The following is a 23,689-nucleotide window of genomic DNA, read 5'->3' as shown; positions in this document are numbered from 1 at the left end:
CCTACCAACACAATCTCTCTGAGCTTGGCTTGGCCAAGGCAAGGCCTTGAAAGTTCTGAAACTTCTGCTTTGCTTACTCAAACAAATCCTCTAACTACATTTCTTTAGAAATAGTGAGCAAAAAGAAATGGCTAGCATTCAGAAAATTTACGTCACCCTTTGTATCACTGTTCAAACTGAAGAACCAGTCTAAAAACTAACACGAAAGAACTCGATAGAACACTGAAATCCTAACGAAGGCTGGAACGCCCTCTATCTATGACTTCATTTTCTGCCTTGGCAATAGGGTAGCTAACAGAAGAAAGATAAAAACAGAAAAGATGAGAATGTCTTATGCAGATAATGACCTTTAGTATTCTCTACTCACACAGCATGTATTCCTTACTGGGTACAAAATCCATGCAAAGCACAAGCTTTACCCAAAACAAAAAGTCCATATCATGCAGCACATCATCCCCTGACGAAGGCTGTCCAAAACCCTAAGGCCAACTTGTGTTTTTTTGTTTCGTTTTGTTTTAAATTTCTGGAGTTAGTAGCTGCATCATGCAAGGTGAGAAACAGCATCATCAGAAGGCTGCAAAACCTCAAAGGCTAGGAAACATTTTTTGAAGGTTAGGCTCTGGGAAGTCATGATTAGATGTATACTTTTCAGGAAAAAAAGAAAGAAAACATTTCTAAATCTCGAAGGAAATATCTTTCTCAGTCTCATTCCAAGTACTTGACTGAGGAGGTCCAAAAAGGGCAAAAATAGGAAGAATCCCACATCAGCAAGTTTTACAGACTTGTCCAAGGATGCAGACTATGTCACATGGACAAAGACTATGCCCCAACTCCACCCGACGTGCAACTGTGGCCAATGGCTATGAACAGCAAACTGGTAGAAGATGTGGTTGCATCACTGAGAGATCGTTTCCCACTTCTAGAAACACAGAGTCTGTGCCTAGCAATGCTGGTCGGAAGCTAGTCACCATGTCCTCATATGGGGAAGACCATTTTCATGACTCCAAAAGCAGTTTGGATATTCAGTCCCACCAGCACAAGCTACAAATATATACTGACAAGAAAATAAATCCCACGCATACAGCTGGACCTGAAATGTTTTCTTTCCTCCTGTGAATCCTTATACAAAATAATGATTAAATCTGGCCGTAAGCTTTACACACAGGAGGCACATTTTTTTTTTTTTTTAATTAAGAATAGTGGATGGTGATAGACCTTCTGTTAAACAATTCATTGTTTGAAATTCAACTTCCCCTAAAACTCAAGGTTCAGTGCTGGGTAAAAAGGCATGCAACCAAGTCACCAGCCTCCTTAAGCTGGACACAAGGCATGCCTTGGCTGCAGAAAACACGTAATTAGCAGTTACACATTTTCATGCTGACAAACCAACGATTAACAAGGATGATTAGAGTCTGGATGGAACCAAAGCACAAGCTCTTTGCCTTTTGGATGCTGACTCAAAAGCCACAAGCACACACATTTCCCCACGGCAGGGGCATACCGCTGGACTTCAGCTGCTTGGGTCTCTCTCGCTCCTGGACGGTAGACTTTGGCAAAAGTGGAGTAAGGCCTCGGGACTTGGTGGGTCTCATGTAGCCTTTCAAGGGTTCTGCCATTCGGCTTTTATCTTCCTTCTTCCCTTCTCCTGGTGCCTTCGGCTCAGACTTTTCGGTCATTTTGTCAGGGGCCTCCGAGATCTTATCTTTGGGTTCTGGGAGTTCCGGATCCTTGGAAGTAGGCACTACGAACTTATCTACTGCCCACGACGGAGGACCTACAGCTCTGCCGTCTGGGAAATCTGACTGGAATTCTGGTGTTGCCGAGGAAATATGTTCCGATTCAGTGATTTTAGAAGCCGGACTAACTTCTTCCACTTTATTTTTTTCACTTTTTGGAGGCAAAAGGGCCCTATCTACCTCCTTATTCAAACTGTCTGGGTCCTTGGAATCTCGACTGTCAGCATTTTGGTCCTCACAGAAACCGGGCTTTTGTGCTTTGTCTTCCAGTAAGTCAGGGATTTGAACTGCAGCAGAACCTTCCTCAGACTCTTTCTTTTTGTTAACTGAGTGTGTTGGAAAATTATTCATATCTGCACATGCTTCTAGGACTCTGACCTCACCTGGTAGGCTCTGGTCTTCTACTGGCACTCCAGAAAGATGTCCCTTTGCGAGCTCTGTGATTTTTTCTATTGAAGGCTTAGATGCAGCACTGGGCACTGACTCAGATCCTCCCATCACAGGTCCTCCATCCATCCCTGCTTCATTCTTCATGGGATCAGCAAGCTCACCTTTATTCGTAAGACAGTTACCTCCCTGGCTCTTAACTGTTTCTACGGCTGCTGTAAAAGTGAGGGCAACCCCTCCTCCCGTGCTTGCAGAAGGCCTAACAGCGGAGGGGGCCTTGGGTCTTTCCTCACCTGGGACTCCATCTTTGCTGCAATTATCTACCACTAATAATTTGGGTATCTGGGCCAGAGAGGTCTCTTGCCCACTTTCTGCCAAGAGGTTTGGAAAAGAATCACCCTCCTTTACTACTTGAGAGGCAGGAGTGGGCAGTCCTTTACAGGCTGCTGACTCCAGAGCCTCTGGAGGGGCTGACTTATTCATCAACCCTGGGAGTGTTCTGGGGCAGGTAAAAGTGATATTTCTATTTTCGTCCACATAGCCCATTCCTTCAGTTCTGTGGTCCCCTGTGGTTTCCATGGGAACACGTATTTTTGACGCATCTATCCTATTCTCCAGAAGATGCTTCTCGGGAAAACTATTTTTAACCTTTTTACTTTTTCCATCATTGCTCCTTTCATTTGGTTTGTAAGCATGTCCCTTGGCTGCATTGGTCTTATTCTCTATAGACAGTGCTGAAGGGACAAATCCTGTCCCCTGGATTTGGCCTTGGCAGCTCACATCTGTCACCTTGGTAGCTGGTTCAATAACAGTGGAGTCCTTGACTATGTTTGTCTTGTTCCCACCAAGAGCCCCAAGCTCAAAAGAATTAACCTCATCACTCCTCCCCTTTCGGTCACCTACTTCCACTGTGGGAATAGCTGATGTACTTGGGGACAAAGGATCCTGATTTAAAGGGAAAGCGAGTCCTACGTGTTTGTTTTGATGAGGAGTACTCCCAGCATCTCTATCCTTCCCTACAAAAGGTGGGTTGGGGGTTTCTTCCTTGCTCTCCATTCTAGCAGGCTGTATGGAATAATTATTTTTGAACTTTTTGTTTTTCCCCTCACTACTCCTTTTTTTAGGCTTTTCAGAAATCCAAGGAGCTGCCTCACTACCCATCCAAGGACACTTTCCTTCCTTGCTCTGGCTATTGACACCCTTATCGACGGCTGTGGCCCCTCTTTCTGTTCTAGCGCTGGAAGTCTGAGCTGTGCCTGACCCATTTCCCAAAGGAATCAACATGTGTGAGGTGCTGGCCCCCCTAGTGTCAGCCGTCTCTGGAGGCTCCCCCATCACCACCCCCTCAGTGAGACTCACTATGGTCCCTGGTTGCTTTGAAGAACCCAGCTCCTCACTCTTCTCCCCGGCAGGCGTTCTTTCAGTTTTAGGGGCTGGCTCACTTGGCACAAGAACAGCTGGACCATCCTTCCAGCTGTCCACAAAAAATGGTGGCTCAGATCTTGCTCTTCCCTTCCCAGAACTGGCTCTCACCCTCCCAGAACCTGCCCTTGCCTTCCTGCTTCTGCCATCGCCTGCCATTCTCTGAGATGGCTCATTCTCTAGCCCAGGTGTCAGAACTAACATCTCGTCCTGCGGCTGCTTGGAAGCCAAGATGCTCATCTCTTGGCTTGGCTTTGGAAGAGCTTCCTTTGTTAGTTCTTTAATCCCTTCAGAAAACCCTGTCTGTTTGTCTTTCTGCAATTTAGTCACTTTACTTTCATCATTCCCTTCTTTTAGACTACTTCCTAACGAGGTACCTGCTGGCAAAGTGGGTACCAGATCAGGCAATTTTTTTGCTGCTGTGGGTTTTGAATCCCCACCCATGGCCTCTTGGTCCAAGACAGGAGAGCAACCCTCTTTGGGTCTGGTCTCCAAAGGAATTTCTACTTTGTGTGCAGAAACTTCTGTCAAGGGTTCTTTCAGACCAGGTGAGCCTACTGTCCGGCTTTCATCCACAGGAGTCTTCAGGTGGGGTGTAGACTCTGGTTTGCCTTCACCTGGCTGTAGCCATTTCTGGTCCTGGCCCAGTGGTACTGACTTGTTACCACTGACTTTCGCTTCTCTTCCTGGCTTAGGCTGAGAACTTCCTGCAGTTTTCAGGGGTTCTTCCAAAGGATACAAAGGAACGCTGAGACTTTCTGAGACAAAGTTCTCAGCTACCAGTTTGGCGGCTCTGGACTCCACTTCACATTCCTTTTTTAAATTTTCTCTGGATGCCAGTCCATATTCTGTGCCCACTGTGGGAGGCAGGGTGGGGAGAATCCCTGATTTCTCTGGGTCTGCTGTAAAGGGATGACCTTTATGGTTGTCTGCACTGTTGTCATCCCAAGGTCCCCCAGCCCGGGGTTGAGAATATCTCTTTTGCTTTGGTTTCTTCTTTTTTTTCTTCATCATCATTGGTGGGCTTTCTATCTCCCAGGCCTCCCTGCCAAGATCTCGCTTGGGTTCAAGGAAGTCAACATGAGTAGTTTTCCTTTGGTTCCCAGGCTCACCATAAGTAGACGGACCAGGGACCCAACCCAACTCAGACAAAGAGCAGGGGCCCAGGCTGGGATTGAGAGTCTTCCACGGAGAAGAGCCTCCCAGCAGCTCAGGAGGGACCCTGGCAGGCCTGGGCCGAGTGGACCTGCGATCACTGGGTCTGCACACTTGTTTGCCTTGTGTGGGAGGGGTACCTGTAATACATGAAGTTGGCCAAAGTTCCAAAAAAACTCCTTGTTATTGTTTCTTAAAAAAAAAAAAAAGTCCATTTACTGACTCAGTTAAGTCTATTTTCACCAACCCACACACTGATTGATTTAGGAAAACAGTTTTTTTCTAAAGTATTTCTCACTCTTAACTGGAATTAGCAAATCAACAAAGATCATCATCTCAGGTAAAGAAAAAAATTCAGAGATCTTCAATAGGTAGTGCCTGTAAATCTCATCTGATATTTATATTTGTCATTATTTTTAATAGGTACATAATTCCCAATTCTGCAACAAGATGGTAAGCTCCTATCTCTTTTTGGTGACATATGTTAATTAACTGAATGAAATATATATGATTTTGGACAGAATTTATAATTCTAAGAGTCTGTCACCAATATTATATTAATTAGTTGTCAGGCTAACCAGATCAACTCTGGGAAACAAAACAGGAGGCCAGACTTATGCTGGGGAGGTAGCGGGGCGGGGGGGAGAAAAGAAAAAAAGATACTGAATTAGTATTTTGGCCAAAGAAAAATCCTCATCATTCCAGAACCAAAGCCTCCTACTTTGAAAGACAAATGTGTTAGATTTCAATGTTCTGTTCCTAAATGTACTTCCTGAAAGACAGAAAAATACACATAATGCCCAGTAGGTAGAATGAGAACAATTAGGATAACCACCCTTAGAAAAGTTTCAGGAAATCAACTGCTCCAACCTCCTGTCGCCAAGTCAATGCAGCATGGATTTAAGGTCCTAGAAAGAGTCCCACTGAGAGCAGGTCTAGGACAGCTTTTGTCAAGTCTGACCCAATGAAATGATTTCAGAGAACATTAGAACACTTACATAGCACCGTTTGTTCTTGTTTTTCCCTCCAATGTCCTCCAAATCCTACCCTTGATTTAACACCTCAGGTCAATTACTGCTTCTCTCAAAAAAGTGCTGGGCTTTAGTACTACACAACATTTATTAAATTTAATTTGGCAATTAACCAGCAGCTATTTGGTGCTATCTCTTATACTATTTATTGAATTATTATATAACTCTTTGGTTTCAGAGTTCACGCCTGGCAACTTTCCTCACCATCCAGGCTATGATATAACAACACAAGGGCAAGGACCCAGACTTAGATAACTATATGCCTCAGCATGGTGTACTTTGTACATGATAAGGACTTGATAAATCTTTATTGATGTATTTGTTGCTAAAACAACATTTAAAAAGATCGAAATTTATTTAGCTCCTACTTGGGGCTAGACAGTATATAAGCACTACAGAATCTCAGTGACGTTAAGTCATGGTCCCTGTCCTCAAGTGCACATTCTAATCAGTCACAGAGAAGTGAGCAGAGAATCATTAAGTCGATAATCATACACACATGCTTTGGGCTTACATCAAAAACACGTAATCTTAAAGTTCACTGAATGACTGAACTCCAAGTTAGAAAGTACCTTGGAGCAGTGCCTCTCCGAGTTCAGTGTATACAAGAATTATCTGGAGAACTTGTTAAAATGCATATGAAGGTCTGAGGTGGAATCCAGGATGATGCATTTCTAACAGGCTCCCAAGCAATGCAGATGCTGCTGGGCCACGAAACACACTATAACTAGCAAGGGTTTACTAGCAAAGGTTTATAGAACATTTGACCAACATATTCCTCTTATAGCTGAATAAACAGAGAAACAGGGAAGTTAAATAACCTGCCCAAGACCACACAGCACAGAATAGTGGACAGCTGAACTGAGTTAAGATTTAGATGTCTTGAGTTGATGCGATAATTTAAAAATATGTAAGCAGCTGACTTTCTGCCTAAACAAGATAAAAATCTGTCTAAGAAAGAGAATGGACTTCATAAACAATACTGCTAATTAAACCGCCACAAAACCAGGGACAACGTCGACCACCACCAACCCATCGCTCCCAGTCCAGGTGGTTTCAGAGAGTCCACTGTGTTTTCCTCGCTTACCTGAGGTCTCTGAAGGAAGGTCGGAAGGTTGACTACTGAATGGTTTCTTCTGCTCTTGTTTCTCTAACACATAATCCTCATCTGTCGGCAGGTTGGACTTCTGGCCCACGGCTGTGGCTGGATCTAAATGTAACAATAAAAACCACACAGGTTTTAGAGTAGCACTACTTCAGCTCTTTTTCCACCTTTCAGAAACTGGAAGCAGGAATAGTTTTGGAGGAATGAGAGATGCTCCTCTGAGGGCAGCAGAGAAATGGAGTGGTAGCTGGAAGGTGAAGCTGGGAAACTGTTTTGTTTTAAATGGGAAATATAAATATTTGTATGTTGGTGGGACTGATTCAATGGACAGGGGGAAAAACTGGTGAGTGGCAAGAAAGGGAAGAATGGCTAGGGCATCCTAAAGTAGGGAAGAGGAGGTGGGGTCTAGGGGCAAAATGGAGATCAGCCGTAATCAGGAGCAGGCACCGTTTACTGCCAGTAATGGGAGTGAGGCAGAGACTAGGGGTACAGTACACAAGTCGGCAGACAAGGTGGCAAAAGTCTGTGAACGTTCTTTTATTGTTGAAATTACCAACAAGGAAAACAGATCAGCAGAGAAATAAGGAGGGAGATGTTGGAAACTGGAGGAGGATGAAGGTGAGAAAGATCGTCTAGGAGAGCAGCAATGTGTGTAGACTTGCAAAATACAGTGTAATTGTCTTTATTTTATCTGGTACGACATTTGTCCCTCACCTTTCTGGTGAGACCCTGGGAGACAGAAATACTGAGTAAACATAAACCCATACCTGGAGAAATGATAAAAGTAGATGCAGCTGACTGCCCCTCATCCTTGAGAGATTTTAACTGGGACTCCTCACTTATTTCTTCCTGTGACCGTGCAGTGTCCATGTCCTTAACTGGAACTGGTGTCACCTCTGTTTCTGAGAGTACTGCAACATCCTTGGCTGGACTCACACTGTTGGCCAGAGTCACCTCTGTCCCAGGGGGCGGAGCCACATCCTTAGCCAGGGTTAACTCTGTTTCTGGAGGTTGAGGCACATCCTTGATCAGGGTTACTTCTGTTTCTGGGGACACAGCCACATTCTCACCCAGAGCCATCTCTGTTTTTGGAGGTGAAACCATGTCCTTGCCCAGGGCCATCTCTGGTTCTGGGGATGGAGCCACGTCCTTCACTAGAGCCTTTTCTGTAACTGGATGTGGAGCCATATCCTTGACTGGGGCCACCTCGGTTTCTGGGGGCAGTGCCACATCCTCAGTCGACATCACCTTGGTTTCCAGAGGCAGCGCCACATCCCCAGTCAGGGCCACCTCTGTCTCTGGGGACAAGGCCACCTCCTTGGCTGGGGATATTTCTGTGGATGATACAACATCCTTAGCCAGTGCCACTTCTATTTCTGAGAGTGATACCACACCCTTGGCTGGGGCCATCTCTCTGTCTGTGGGTGGCACCAGGCCCTCATCTGGGGACACATCCATTTTTATAGGTGGGGCCCTCTCTGTTTCTTTGAATGGTAATACATCTTTGGCTGGGGCTACCTCTGTTTCTGTGGGCAGTACCATGTCCTTGGCTAAAGAGACATCTGCTTCTGTGGACAATACAGCATCCTTAACTGGGGCTTCTTCGGTTTCTCTGGGTAGTACCATGTCCTTGACTAGGGCCATATCTGATTCGATAGGTGATTCCATGTCCTTAGCCAGTGTCACATCTGACTTGGTAGATGGTTCCGTGTCTTTAGCCAAGGCCACCTCTGTTTCTGTGGCCTGTGCCATGTCCTTGGCTGGAGACATCTCTGTTTCTCTAGATGGTGCCATGTCAGCAGCCTTCAGTCCCATCATGATTTCCAATGCTTCTGTTGAGGCCCTCTCTTCTGCTGATGTCACTTCTACCTCTTCAGCTGGCTCTACGGGAAATAAGTTGGAAATTTAGGACCCATCATTGTGTGCTCGTAGCTCTGCATTCAAAACTTATTTTCTGAGAGCATAGGAGTATCTAGATTTTGTGACCATAACACCCTAAACAGGACTTAAAAAGCTGTCTAGTTAATGTATTTGTGCCTACTCTCTGATAGTCCCAGTACTGAGAAGAACAGGATATTGAGAGAGTAAAGAGTGGAGGAAGAAAGGAAAAGGAAAGAAAAAAACACAGGTTTAAAAACAACAACAACAACAACACAGGCACACAATTATTTTAAGAATGGGAACTGGTGGGACATCCAGGAAAAAACCTCCGAGTCCTAAGTATGTACTCAATTAAAAAGGGATTTTCTCTGCCCTTGAACTCCAAGTATTGTATTTCAACCACACCTTCATTCCTTCAGCTGTGAAATCAGTAAAGGAATAAAAGCATTTGTGATAGTTCTGAAATTTTTATCTATACTGCTCTACGTTGCTAAAACTTAAGTCTGATGATTTAAATTGACTAAGACTCTATAACCATTAAGTGATAAAGAGGGGTTCTAATAAGTTACCTGCTGTGGGCTGCAGAGGGTGTGTCACGGCCTCTGGGGAAATGAAGGATTCCGAGTGTGGAGAGTTTGGGGCTTCCACAGGCCACCCCTGAGGTCCAATACTTGCAGGAGCAAATGTGTCACAGGGAAACAGACCTAATATTGAAAACACAAACAAACAGATTTTTGAAAACTGGGTCAATAATAGGGAGAAAAAGGCGTATGATATTTAAAATCAGCTTTATACATCTGCCTTTGGCTCAGGTCATGATCCCAGAGTCCTGGGATCGAGCCCCATGTCGGGCTCCCTGCTTAGCAAGGAGCCTGCTTCTCTCTCTCCCTCTGCCCCTCCCCCTGCTCATGCCCGCTTTCTCTCTAATAAATGAAATCTTAAAAAAAAAATCAGCTTTACATATATTGCCATAATGACACAAGACCAATGAAAAACAAAGCAAGAAAGTTTTAAAGTAAAAACCACTGACGTTCTTCAGGGTTCTGGCAAATTGTTAACTGACTGTCATGTCATTAGTCAGCATTGATTGGCTACCTTCTACATTGTATTGTGAAGAGTAAAAATACCAAAGACTGAATGCTAGCACCAATAAATATCACAACTGATACAACATAACACATAGTAAGGAACTGAGAGTCTTGATTTCCTCATCTGTAAAATGAAATCAATGCCTCCCTCTGCAACATTACAACAGTTTTGTGAAAATGCTTTATAAATTATTAAGAAATAGACAACTGTTAAGGGATTGTTATTATGCTGTGCTCTAAGACATAATAGGGGATTTACTATCACATGGTCCTTGCCAGCAAGAGTATTACAATTTAGCTAGAGAGGCAAGACAGACGTGTATCAACCACTGTACAGTATGGACTAAGTGTTCTAAGAGTTTAAAAACAACCATGAGGACCAGAATAGTCACAGAAGGCTTCAGAGGAGAAGCAAGAGCAGGAAGAGAGGAGAGAGTAGTCAATTTCAAGGATGGAGAACACTGAGCAAAGAAAGGTATGAAAATGCCAATAGGACAAGAATGTTTCTGCGACTACAAAATTAGTTGGATTCAAGTAGATGTTGCATACCAGAAAGGGAAAATAGGATTGGAACAAACAATGGAAGAAGGACCTGGAAAGCCAGAGACATTTAGACTTGAAGAGAAAAAAAATAGAGTGTCTTAAGGTCTTAATGAAAATGAGGTGATGAATACAGAACAGGGACCTGGTGACCAAATCAGCAGGTATATTTGGAATGAATTTAAAAGGGAGCAGCCTAGGTATAAAGTGATAGGGGCTTTACATGGGGGAAGGCAGAGGGAGCATAAAGGAAGAGAAGATGCTGTAAAGAAGTCAATGGGACTAAATGACTCACTAAAAGCTGAAAAGCATCGGGAGACTACATAGAAAGCATCAAGTCAACCCATTTAACATCCTTCCCCCTAGAGATCTGCAGTCCAAAGAGAGGCACAAATGCAACATATTATTAGCCATGACCTTTACAAATACAAAATTATAAGCATTGTTGGAAGTGGGACTTATTAGTGATAGGTACTGAAGGAAACCTGAAAGTCACCACCAAAATATGCCTCTTTGACATAAAAATTATTTTGAGCTGAAGGCAAGTAGGGAGCAGTAAACCTAGAAAAACCTCTCCACCTTCTGCTTAAAGACAGGATATAAATTCTCCACTTCCTGGACCCAGACTCTTATCAGCCCAGAGAGGGCAGCAGAGGAATCTGCACACAAACCTTACTCCATCAGTTCCCTCCCATGCATTTTCTTCCCCCAGTTTGGCACTCATGAAAGCCTAAAACTGCTTTCCTTTGTCCTGTTATTTCTTTATACATTTACTGTTCTTTGTTGAAGATGCTAACCAAAATTCTAAGCTACCACTTTGAGTCACTTTTCACCCGTATGATGGATGCTGCATGTGTTAACAAATTGTCTCCTGTTAATCTTTTTGTTTTAGAGTCCCAGCTGACAACCTAAGATGGGAGGAAGTTAAGTTTTACCTCCCCCACAGTATCCTGGCCACATTCATGTTAAAAGTTACACAAAACCAGGAATGAGGATACTACTAATTGAGAACTAAGATCTGTTTAATGTTTACTAAGTACCAGATGCTATGAGAAGTGCTTTTACAAAATTTTATTTCATTATCACCACATCTTTAAGGTAGGAACTATTGCTGGCCCCATATTGTAGATAAAGAAATAAAAGTTTAGAGAGGATATAACTTACCCAAGGTAATGAGCTAGTAAAATGTGGAGACAGAATCTGGCCCTATCATATAGTATTCAAGATCTCACAAGAGGAGGTGAGCAGACCCTGAGCACCCCAACTGCTGAATTCTCTCCTGAGCCCAATCTAGGTAGAGCCTTGTTACAGCCAGAGCCAAAAAACATGACTTTGCCTAGTGGTTAACTTCAAAGGTGATGGGTAAAAGGCCACATTAACTGTTGGGAGTTAAGCAATAAATCCAGTTGAAGACATCATACCATAACTGTCTTGCAGGGGATCATTTTGTTCTGTAAATGCTGAAGCATTGGTTGTTCCACTGGGGAGAAAGAGAAAATCCTCCAGGCCATCATCATGGTGCATCTTAAAGGGATCTGGAAAAAAGAAGAAATTTAAAACTCATTCCCAGTGAATACAACTAAAAAGATTAGCATTCCTTATCCTATGATGAATATTGATTGGTTACATGTGTCATCAACAGAAGTTAAATAAATTGAGAAAATATGTAACGGAATATGGTAGAGATTACCTTATTCCTTTGTTACAAGTTAAGAATATATAATCTCATATTCTCTAAGATTTGATTATCTGAATCAGCCAACAAATAAAAAACTAAAGGCACAACTAATGCTCAATTCTATAATATGCTAAGAGGTGAAATTACAGATATAATTAAACTCCAATATATATTTAGACATTCATTTTAGGTTATTAAGAAAAAAAAAAAAAAAGACAGCCAGACAAGTAAAAAAGACATTTTCACCTCATTGGACATCACGAAGAAACCTACTTTTAAGAAGTTGTCTGAACGAGACAAGGTGAACAGCTGGCATCTTCAGAAGAGAAACTCCAGAATCATGAGTTGCCATTAGTAAAGGCACTCAAAACATCAGGGAAACTCTATGCCTTTTTTTTTTTTTTAAAGATTTTATTTATTTATTTGAGAGAGAGAGAGAGTGAGAGAAGGAACACAAGCAGGGGGAGTGGGAGAGGGAGAAGCAGACCTCCCGTGGAGCAGGGATCCCGATGCGGGGCTCTATCCCAGGATCTGGGGATCATGACCTGGGCTGAAGGCAGACGCTTAATGACTAAGCCACCCAGGCGCCCCAACTCTGTGTCTTCTTACATGAGAAAAAAAAGCAAAGCCAGTCAGGCCAAGCAAGAATTTTGCTACTAAGGGACACTTGTTCTGATGAGCTCTGGGTGTTATATGTAAGTGATGAATCACTAAATTCTACTCCTGAAACCAATATTACACTAACAAGAATTTTTTAAAAAGATTTTATTTGTTTATTTGAGAGAGCACAAGAGTGGGTGTGGAAGGGCAGAGGGAGGAAAAGCAGACTCCCCACTGAGCAGGGAGCCTGATACAGGGCTCGATCCCAGGACCCTGGGATCATGACCTGAGCTGAAGGCAGACACTTAACTGACTGAGCCACCCAGGCGCCCTGAACTAACTAGAATTTAAATAAAAATTGCCCTGTGTGCTCACTGCTACTAGCAAGTCTACTTCCATCCTTGAGCAGATAGATCAGCATGTATTCCAATACAAGTAAAGGATAATCAGCCTTTAACTGTGGATACTGTTTTCAAATTTATTTAAAGTTGCTTCCTTTCTTTTTGATCTTTAGTCATGAAATGTTCACAAGAGGGGCGCCTGGGTGGCTCAGTTGTTTGTTAGGCGTCTGCCTTGGGCTCAGGTCACGATCCCAGGGTCCTGGGATCGAGCCCCGCATTGGGCTCCCTGCTCAGTGGGGAGCCTGCTTCTCCCTCTCCCACTCCCCCTGCTTGTGTTCTCTGTCAAATAAATAAATAAATAAAATCTTAAAAAAAAAAAAATAAAGAAAGAAAATGTTCACAAGACATTTCTGCCCTGATACAGAAATGAAATATTAAGAATGCCATAGTCAACAGAACTTTGAGAAATGGACTAAATGATTTGTGATTTAATCTTTCTGATATTCTAGATGGGGAGATTTGTGATCTGCATGGTTTTATTCTGGGTACTAGAAATGGGGCTAATAGTGTTTAGTCCCTGCCCAGTCATAGGAAAATTCTTTATTCTTTACCAGAGACAAAATAAAAAATAAATAAATAAAAGAATAAAAGAATTCTGCTTCTAAGAAGGCCTTCTCAAAATTAGCACACATCTGAATTACCCTGCAGCCTTAAAGAAACACTGATTGCTAGGCCCTAAGAATCTGCTTTCTAACTAGTTCCTTGGTAGATGCTAGTGACTCATTCCCTTAAGGTGCTTCATTTGTCAGCGGCAGATGCATAAAAGCCTAGGCCTTGGGACAGTGTTCATTCCTGTGGCTCTGAGGCAGCTGTACCACCCTCCTCTAGCAAGAGATGGCAAGATCAGAGGAGACTGTGGCACTGGGAAGTATGAACAGCGGAAGGCAAACTGAGAAACTGCTGGGGGTGGAGGAGGACCCAAAGCTGCTTCTCGAGAACAGCAGGGGAGCTGGGAGATGAGAGAGATTACAACCATTCATGCTGCCCGGTACCCCGGGTTTGGAAAGGCTCCTCCTAACACTTCCACTGAAGGAAAACACAACGCCTAAACCATCAAGGACAGTAACTGCTGTATGGTTTGCACATTAGGATGGGAGATGTGCTACCTTGCATGTAAAAATGAATGGTTTCTACAAAGTTCTGTCATTTATTTATTATGTTTTTTCTGGATGCCTCTAATATGACAGAGTCTGTGTGCTCTAAAAACCCAGAGATGCATAATAAGGTCAGGGCTGAGAACATTTAGCAGACAGATATTTTAGTTCAAGTCAAAGATCTTCACCTGGTAAATATTTCAGCTGAGAATTGAAGGACCAAGTGGTTAAAGGGATGAAGACCTTTTCTCTATCCACATTCCCCCCACTTAGTGACCTCATCTAATCTCACAGTTTAAAATTCTGTCCGTAAGTTAATAACACTCAAATTTGTACCTCCAGCCATCTAGACCTCACCCCTTATTTCTTGATTTTCATATCAAATTGCCAATTCTTAATGTATAAAATAAAGCCAAAACGTAACATGTTTCCCAAACTACCCCTCATACAATCTTCCCATCTCTAATGGCATTCTATCTTTTTAGTCAAAAACATTGGAGTCATCCTTAACTTCTCTCTTTCATATACCATTCCCAATTCATAAGAAAATCCAGCTGAGCTGACCTTCAAAATGTCCCCCAGGATCTATTTTCCCCACCTCCACTGATTAGTGTGTCTCGCGCAAGGCTGTATGTAGTCAAGGCACTGGCCAAGGCTGTGATCATCAGAAGACTTGACAGGGGCTGGAGAACCTGTCTGCACAGCGGCTTATTTACATGGCTATTGACTATAGAGGCCTCTGATTCTCACCTACATGGGTGTCTCCATAGCAACTGGCTATCCCCAGGGTGAGTAAACCGAGAATAACCAAGATGGAAGCCACAGTGTCTTTTATAACCTAATCTTAGAAATGACATACCATTATTTCTGCCATCTATTCTACTGATCACACAGGCCAAGCCTAGTATGATGTGGGAGGTTACTACACAAAAGTGTGAATACCAGGAGTTGGGGATCACTGGAACCATCTTGGGGGCTGACTACCACACTTGGCTTTCAAGACATTATACTCTTCCAAGTTTTCTCCAACCTCAAAACTGGCCATTCCTTTGACGTTACCCTTGCTGGTTCCTCTTCTTCCTGACTTTAATAGTACTAATTAAAAATGACTCACAAAGAAAATCTCTGGCTAAGATAGCTTCGCTGATCAATTCTACCAAACATTAACAGAAGAATTACAACTAATTCTTCATAAACTCTTCCAGAAAAACCTGAAGCAGGGAGAACACTTCCTAACTCATTCTCTGGTTGGTATTTCCACAGAATGTTAACACCCTGATATTACTCTGATACCAAAACTAGACAAAGACATCATAAGGAAACTACAGAGCAGCATCTCTTCTAAATATGGATGCCAAAATCTTCAACAAATATGTTTATGAATGTGCCAGAAAATAACACAAATTATACGCCATGACTAAATGGGATTTATCCCAGGAATGCAAGATTGGTAATCAATGTAATATATACGTATCAGTAGAATAAAAATTAAAACCACATGATCATTTCAATAGATGCAGAAAAACCACTTGACAAAACCCAACACCCTTTCATGATAAATCAAGTACTTGACAAATTAGGAATTGAAGGCACTTTCCTTAATCTGATAAATGGCATCTGCAAAACATACTCTGCTGACACCATACTTAATGGCCAAAGACTGGATGCTTTCCCTCTAAAGAAAGTAACAAAACAAGGATGTCTGCTCTCACCACTTCTAGTTAATCATTGTACTGAAGGTTCTAGCCAGGAAAATTAGGCAAGAAAAAGAAATAAAACGCATCAAGATTGGAAATGAGGAACTAAAATTACATTTGTAAATGACATGATCATACATGTGGAAAATCCTAAGGAATCCACTAAAACTACTAGAACTAATTAATTGAGCAAGGCTGAAGATACAAGATCAATATACAAAAATCAATTGTATATCTATACCCTTCCAATGAATAATCTAAAAATGAAATTAAGAAAACAATTTCATTCATAGCATCAAAAAGAATAAAATACTAGGAATAAATTTTATAAACAGGGATATAAAATTTATACTGTGAAACTACAAAAATACTGCTGAAAGAAATAAGATATAAATAAATGGAAAAACATTCTATGTTTATGGATTGAAAGACTTAATATTATAAAGATAGCAAAACTCAATTTGATCTATAGATTATATATCTATATTTATAGATCTATAAATTCCTGTAAGAATCCCAGCTGATTTCTTTATAGAAATTGACAAGCTGATTCTAAAATTCATATGGAATCACAAAAGACCCAGCCAGAATAGCTAAAACAATTTTAAAAAAAACAACAAAAACAAACAAAAAAAACAACCCAACCCCACAAAAGTGAGGAAAACTCACACTTCCTAACTGCAAAACTTACCACAAAGCTATAGTAATCATGACAGTATAGTCCTGGCATTAGGACAGACAGACAGATCCAGTGGAATAGAACTAAGAGTTGATGAACAAAATTATGTATCTATGGTCAACAGATTTCAGCAAGGATGCCAAGACCATGAAATGGGCAAAGAACAGTCTTCAAAAAAATGCAGCTGGGACAACTGGATATCAACATGCAAAATAATGAATATGGATCTCTCTACCTCTCACCATATACAAAAATCAACTTACAATGGATCAAAGACCTTAATACAAGAGCTAAAAATATAAAATTTTTAGAAGAAAACATAAGGATAGGGATGCCTCGGTAGCTCAGACAGTTAAGCATCTGCCTTCGGCTTAGGTCATGATCCCAAGTCCTGGGATAGAGTCCCGCATCGGGCTCCTTGCTCAGTGGGGAGCCTGCTTCTCCCTCTGCCTGCTGCTCCCCCTGCTGCTTCTCTCTCTCTCTCAAATAAATAAAATCGTCAAAAAAAGAAAAAGAAAACATAAGGATAAATGTTCATGACCTCAGATTTGGCAGTGGAGTCTTAGATATAACACCAAAGCATGAGCAACAAGAGAAAAACTAGATATATTGGACTTCATCAAAATAAAAAACTTTTATGGGTGCCTGGGTGGCTCAGTTGGTTAAGCGACTGCCTTCGGCTCAGGTCATGATCCTGGAGTCCCGGGATCGAGTCCCACATCGGGCTCCCTGCTCAGCAGGTTGTCTGCTTCTCCCTCTGACCCTCCTCCCTCTCGTGCTCTCTCTCATTCTCTTTTGCAAAAAAACAAAAAAAACAAAAAAAACTTTTATGCATCAATGGGCACTATAAAGAAAATTAGGAGACAACCCACAAAATGGGAGAAAATATTTGCAAATCATAAATCTGACAAGGGTGTAGTATATAAAGAACTCTTACAGGACAACAACAAAAAAGATACACCAATTAAAATTGGGATAAGGATCTGAATACACATTTGTCTAAGGAAGATATACAAATAGTCAATAAACATATGAAAAATAAAAAGATAATGAACATCATTAGCCAAGAGGAAAATGCAAATTAAAATCATAACAAGATATACCACTTCAATCCCAACTAGGTTAGGTTAAATTTTTCAAAAGGGAAAACAAGGATTTTTAAGGATGTGGAGGAATTACAAACCTAATCCACTACTGGTGGCAATGTAAAATTGTACAGCTGCTTTGGAAAATAGTTGGGCAGTTCCTCAAATGATTCAACACTGAGTTATCAAATGATCAGCAATACCAATCTAGGTATAAACCCATGGGAAATGAAAAATATATGTCTACACAAAAACCTGTACATAAACGTTTAAAACAGCATTAGTGACAACAGTAAAAGAAAAAAAATGCTAACAACCTATATATTTATCAACTGATGAACAGATAAACAAAATGTGGTATATCCATACAACAGAATATTATGAGTTCCTCTGAAAGAATGAAGTACTGATCTGTACCACAAAATGCATGATCCTTGAAAACTTGCTAAGTGAAAAAGCCAGTCACAAAAGACCACATATGATTTCATTCATATAAAATGTCCAGAATAGGTAAATTTAGAGAGACAGAAAGTAGGTTAGTGGTTGCTTATAAAAATGTTTTAAAGTTGATTCTGGTGATGGCTACACACACACACACACACACACACACACACACGAATATACTAAAAATCCACTGAATTGTACACTTGATTTTGTTTTTTGAAGATTTTATTTATTTATTTGAGAGAGAGAGAGAGAGCATGAGTGGCGGGGGTGGAGGAGCAGAGGGAGAGGGAGAAGGAGACTCCCTGCTGAGCAGGGAGAACAACATGGGACTTGATCCCAGGACTCTGGGATCATGACCTGAGCCAAAAGCAGATGCTTAACCAACTAAGGCACCCAGGCGCCCCTGAATCGTACACTTTAAATAGGTGAATTGTAGGGCGCCTGGGTGGCTCAGTTGGTTAAGCGACTGCCTTCGGCTCAGGTCATGATCCTGGAGTCCCTGGATCGAGTCCCGCATCGGGCTCCCTGCTCAACAGGGAGTCTGCTTCTCCCTCTGACCCTCCTCCCTCTCATGTGCTCTCTCTCATTCTCTCTCTCTCAAATAAATAAATAAAATCTTAAAAAAAAAAAAAGGTGAATTGTATGGTATATGAATTATGTCTTAATAAAGCGGTTTTTAAAAATTACCATATATTGATATACCCAATAACTGGAAAATGGTATAGAACATCAAGTACTAGATTATTTGGAACCAGCTATGAGCACCTTGTAATAAGTTAGATGGTAAAAAAGAAGCCATATATAAGTGCAAACAAAAAAACTGAGCTCTCAACCTGGCATGGAGCCATTGATATTACTCCTTTGAGGTCCCACTGCAATCCATTCCGCCACCATTTCCAGCTGTAGGCAACTACACATATGCTTTTTGTCTCTACAGAATAGTTTGATTTTATAGAAATTGGGTATGAGTCCTAGTTTTCCCTCCTGTCAAATGAGAATAATACATACTTGCAGAGTTAGGTAAGAAACACAGAAGATATGTATAAAAAGGCTCTAGCCCTGTGCCTGGCACACAAAACAGACATTCAACAAATGGTGCTACTATTACTGTAATAATTCCTTTTCGAAGAATTACGATTCTACAATACTACTGACCATTTAGTCTTCAATGAATATGAATTTCAGTTAAGTTACTCAAAACACGAAAGGGAGAGATATGGAGAGGCATGCGCATCAGAAGAAGGGATTGAGAGAAGAAAGGGTCAACTAAATGTTCAGGGCAAAGGGTTACACTCTGGTTGTGCTTTGCAAGCTATATTTAGGCTAAAAAGTTTTATCTGAGTGGTGGCTACAAATTTTTCATGTTTGTGTCATCACTCATACTGAACAGTCACAGGCAAGCCTGCACTTACCAGTCTGGGTAGGATTCACCAATTGTTGTGGTTCAAAGCAAAAGTTTGTGTTTTCTGGCCAGTTCTGGATGTTCTGATATCCCTGGTAGGCCATTTTCTCTTCAAGGAATGGAGTTGGAGAACCTTCAGAGAGAAACACCAAACAAAAGTTACAAGGTATCACTGTCTTCTCCACTAGAATTGAGTTTTTTACTGTCTTCTCCTCCACTAGAATTGAGTTTCTACTAGTATCACAGTTAGTACAATATGACAAAAATCATACCTACCTAGTGCATTTTCAAGAAATTTTTTTTAAAATTTTAAGACAGAAAAACATAATCAAAATACTGGAAGTATAAGCCTGTTACAAGGTTAAAAACACCGCAGGTTATCTTCTGGGTATGGTATGTGAAAAGGTTAGTGATTTTTACCCACAAAAGAACAAGTACAAAATTTGACAAAATTGTCAACAGCAATCATTTCAAGTCACCAAAATTTTTAAAATGTCAGATCTAAATAAATGGGGAGATATATACTATGGTCATTAATAGAAGACTCAATATTGTTAAGATGGTGATTCTCAAACTGACAATAGATTCAAGGCAACTACAGTTAAAAGTCCCAGCAGAATTTTTTGAAGGTGTCAACAAGCTCATTCCATAATTTATATGGAAATGCAAAAAACAAAAACAAACAAACAAAAAAACCCACAGAATAGACAAAACAATTTTGAAGAAAAGAACATTGGAGGATTTAAATGATTTGATTTCAAAAGTTACTACAAATGTTTAATAACCAAGTCAGTGTGGTATGGACAACACATTTGATAAATGGAGCAGAACAGAGTTCAGAAGGAAAACTACGTTAAGTTGTGGACAACTGGTTTTTAACAGAGGTGCCAAGGTAATTCAATGGGGGATCATTTTTTCAACCAATGATACAGAAACAACTGGTCACTTACCTCACACCATATGCAAAATCTAACTCCAAATAGATTAAGAACCTAAATGTAAATGGGTGAAACTAAAAGAACTTGTAGAAGAAAATATAGGAGAAAAAAATCTCTATGACCCTGGACTAGGCAAAGATTTCTTAGAAATGTCATCACAGGCAGGATCCATATAAGGAAAAAAAACTTGTGAACTGGACATCATCAAAATTTACAGCTTTTGCTTTTTAAAAATATCACTAAGAAAATGAAAAGAGAAGCCACAGATTGGGAGAAAATATTTGCAAATGACAAATCTAATAAAGGACTGTATGCAGAAGAGATCAAAATCTCTTATAATTATACTTATGATCTATTATTAGGTAAGTTTTACAAGAAACAAGTTCATTTATCACCTTAAAAACAATATTTATAAGTAACTTAAATATTGGTACATACTATGTGTTCAAAATTGTTTAAACATTTAATATGTTTAAATAGCTACTGAAATAGCTACTTCAGTCTTTTTGCTTATTTTTGCTCATACTTACAACAAACAATGTGTAAAGTTTTAATCTTATTTCCCTTACATTTTGTTGTTCTGATCATATTTAATAAAATGTTATTCTTCGTCTGTTGAGTCTAATAATAAAAAATTAAGACTTGAAAAAAAATCTCTTACACACAATTATAAGTCAAGCAACTCAATTTTAAATGGGCAAAAGATTTCAATAGACCTTTTCATCAAAGACAATACACAAATGGGTAATATGCACATAAAAGAAGCTCATCATCATTAGTCGTTAGGGAAATGCAAATTGAAATCACCATGAGTTGCCACTACACTTGAGAACCACTAAATCAAAAAGACAGACAATACCAGGAGTTTGTGAGGATGCAGAGAAAAAGGAAATTTCTTCCATTCCTGGAGGGAATGTTAAATGGTACTACTTTAGAAATTAATTTCATGGTTTCCTTCTCTTTATGAACAGCTTAGTTGAGATATAAATTTACTGTTTTAAGTAAGTGTAGCATCCAGGGGGGTTTTAGTACATTCACTGAGTTATACAACCACCACCGTCTAACTTCAAAACATTTTTATTACTCCAAAATCCTATACCAATTCACCTTTCCCACCAGCCCACTGGTGGGAAAGTTTATAGTTTATATATTCATTCAAAATATATAGTTTATATGTTCATCTATTGACATCTGATTGTTTCCATTTTTGGCTATTGTTAAATAATGTTACTATGAACATTAAGTATAGGTTTTTGTGTGGGAATGTTTCCAATTCTACTGGCTATATGCCTAACCGAGTTTCTAGATCATATAGCAACTCGTATGTTTAACATTCTGAGGAACTGCCAAACTGTTTTTTGCAAAGTGCTTATGCCATTTACAATCCCAACCAACAATGCGTCAGTTTCAATTTCTCCACATCTTTACCAACACTTGTTGATCTTTTTTATTTTAGCTATACCAGATGTGGGTGTGAAGTGTATCCCACTGTGGTTTTGATTTGCATTTCCCTAATGACTAGTGATGTTCTGCATATTTTCAATTGCTTATCAATCATTTGCCTTTTTTTTTTTTTTTAAGAAACGTCTATTCAAGGGGCGCCTGGGTGGTGCAGTCGGTTAAGCACCCAACTGTTAGTATGGCCTGGGTCATGACCTCAGGGTTGTGAGATCAAGCCCTGCGTTGGGCTCCACGCTCAGTGTGGAGTCTGCTTGAGATTCTCTCTCTCTCTCTAAAATAAACAAACAAATCTTTAAAAAAAAAAAAAAAGCCTATTCAAATCATTTACCTATTTTTTATTTTATTTTATTTATTTTATTTTTTTAAAGATTTTATTTATTTGACAGAGAGAGACACAGCGAGAGAGGGAACACAAGCAGGGGGAGTGGGAGAGGGAGAAGCAGGCTTCCCGCGGAGCTGGGAGCCCGATGCGGGGCTCGATCCCAGGACCCTGGGATCATGACCTGAGCCGAAGGCAGGCGCTTAACGACTGAGCCACCCAGGTGCCCCTACCTATTTTTTAATTGAGCTATTTGGGCTTTTTTAATTGAGATACACAGTTCACTTTCTTTTTTTAATTCAAGCATAGTTAACATACAGTTACATTAGTTTCAGGTGTACAATATAATGATTCAACAATTCTATACATTACTCAGTGCTCATCACAAGAAGTGTACTCTTAATCGCCTTCACCTATCTCACCCATCCCCCCAACCTACCTTTCCTCTGGCAAGCACCAGTCTGTGCTCTGTATTTAAGGATGTGTTTCTTTTTTATCTTTGTTCATTTCCTAAATTCCACATATGAGTAAAATCATATTGTATCTGTCTTTCTCTGACTGATTTATTGCACTTAGCATTATACCTCTAGATCTATCCAAGATCCTTTTTCTTAATGATGTCCTTGGAGCATAAAAAATTTTTAATTTTTATAAAGTCCATTTTTTTTTTGAAGATTTTATTTTATTTTTATTTTTTTAAAGATTTTATTTATTTATTTGAGAGAGAGAGAATGAGAGACAGAGAGCATGAGAGGGAGGAGGGTCAGAGGGAGAAGCAGACTCCCTGCCGAGCAGGGAGCCCGATGTGGGACTCGATCCCGGGACTCCAGGATCATGACCTGAGCCGAAGGCAGTCGCTTAACCAACTGAGCCACCCAGGCGCCCTGAAGATTTTATTTTTAAATCATCTCTACACCCAATGTGGGGCTCAAACTTACAACTCCAAGATCAAGAGTCACATGCTCTTCTCACTGAGCCAGCCAGGCACTCTGATAAAGTCTAATTTATCTGCTTTTCTTTTGCCACTTTTGCTTTGGAGTCCTAAGAAATCACTGGCTAACCCAAGTTCGTAACGATCTATGCCCATGTTTTCTTCTAGGAGATTTTTCCTTTTACTTCTTATATTTAGGTCTATGATCCATTTTATTTTTTTATATGGTATTGGGTAGGGGTCCCAACTTTATTCTTTTGCAAATATAGATAATCCAAGTTTCCCAGCCCCATTTGTTGAAAAGATTATAGCAGTCTCCCTTATTGGTGGGGGATATGTTCCAAGACCCTCCCCACCCCCATGGACACCTGAAACTACAGATAGTACTGAGCCCTATATACACCATGTTTTTTCCTATTCATACATATCTGTGATAAAGTTTAATTTATAATTAGGTACAGCAAGGGGATGAACAACAATAACTGGTAATAAAATAGGACAATTATAACAATATACTGTAAATAAAAGTTATGTGAATGTGGTCTATCAAAAGATCTTATTGTACTATATTCACCCTTCTTGTGATGATGTGAGATGATAAAATGCCTGTGT

The 23,689-nt window shown here is 40.5% G+C and overlaps 1 protein-coding gene across 12 annotated transcripts in view; it reads right to left on the bottom strand.

The window, feature by feature from the left end:
• The window catches only part of MAP4 (microtubule associated protein 4), a 200,329-nt gene that overhangs the window by 48,004 nt on the left and 128,636 nt on the right, over window positions 1–23,689 (bottom strand). For 10 of the 12 annotated variants that reach the window (XM_034998405.1, XM_034998404.1, XM_034998403.1 and 7 more), the window contains 6 exons: window positions 19,439–19,561; window positions 11,767–11,880; window positions 9,287–9,421; window positions 7,604–8,719; window positions 6,819–6,941; window positions 1,502–4,840 (listed from right to left, as the gene is read on the bottom strand). In XM_034998405.1, the coding sequence (XP_034854296.1) occupies window positions 1,502–4,840; window positions 6,819–6,941; window positions 7,604–8,719; window positions 9,287–9,421; window positions 11,767–11,880; window positions 19,439–19,561 (4,950 nt within the window). The remainder of the gene's footprint in view (window positions 1–1,501; window positions 4,841–6,818; window positions 6,942–7,603; window positions 8,720–9,286; window positions 9,422–11,766; window positions 11,881–19,438; window positions 19,562–23,689) is intronic. The other 2 variants (XM_034998411.1, XM_034998410.1) reach the window with 1 other exon arrangement.

The sequence above is a fragment of the Mirounga leonina genome, unplaced genomic scaffold, assembly GCF_011800145.1.
Source record: "Mirounga leonina isolate KUSES-001 unplaced genomic scaffold, KU_Mleo_1.0 Mir_94, whole genome shotgun sequence".
Lineage (NCBI taxonomy): Eukaryota > Metazoa > Chordata > Mammalia > Carnivora > Phocidae > Mirounga > Mirounga leonina.
This window is presented reverse-complemented; position numbering and strand designations above follow the sequence as displayed.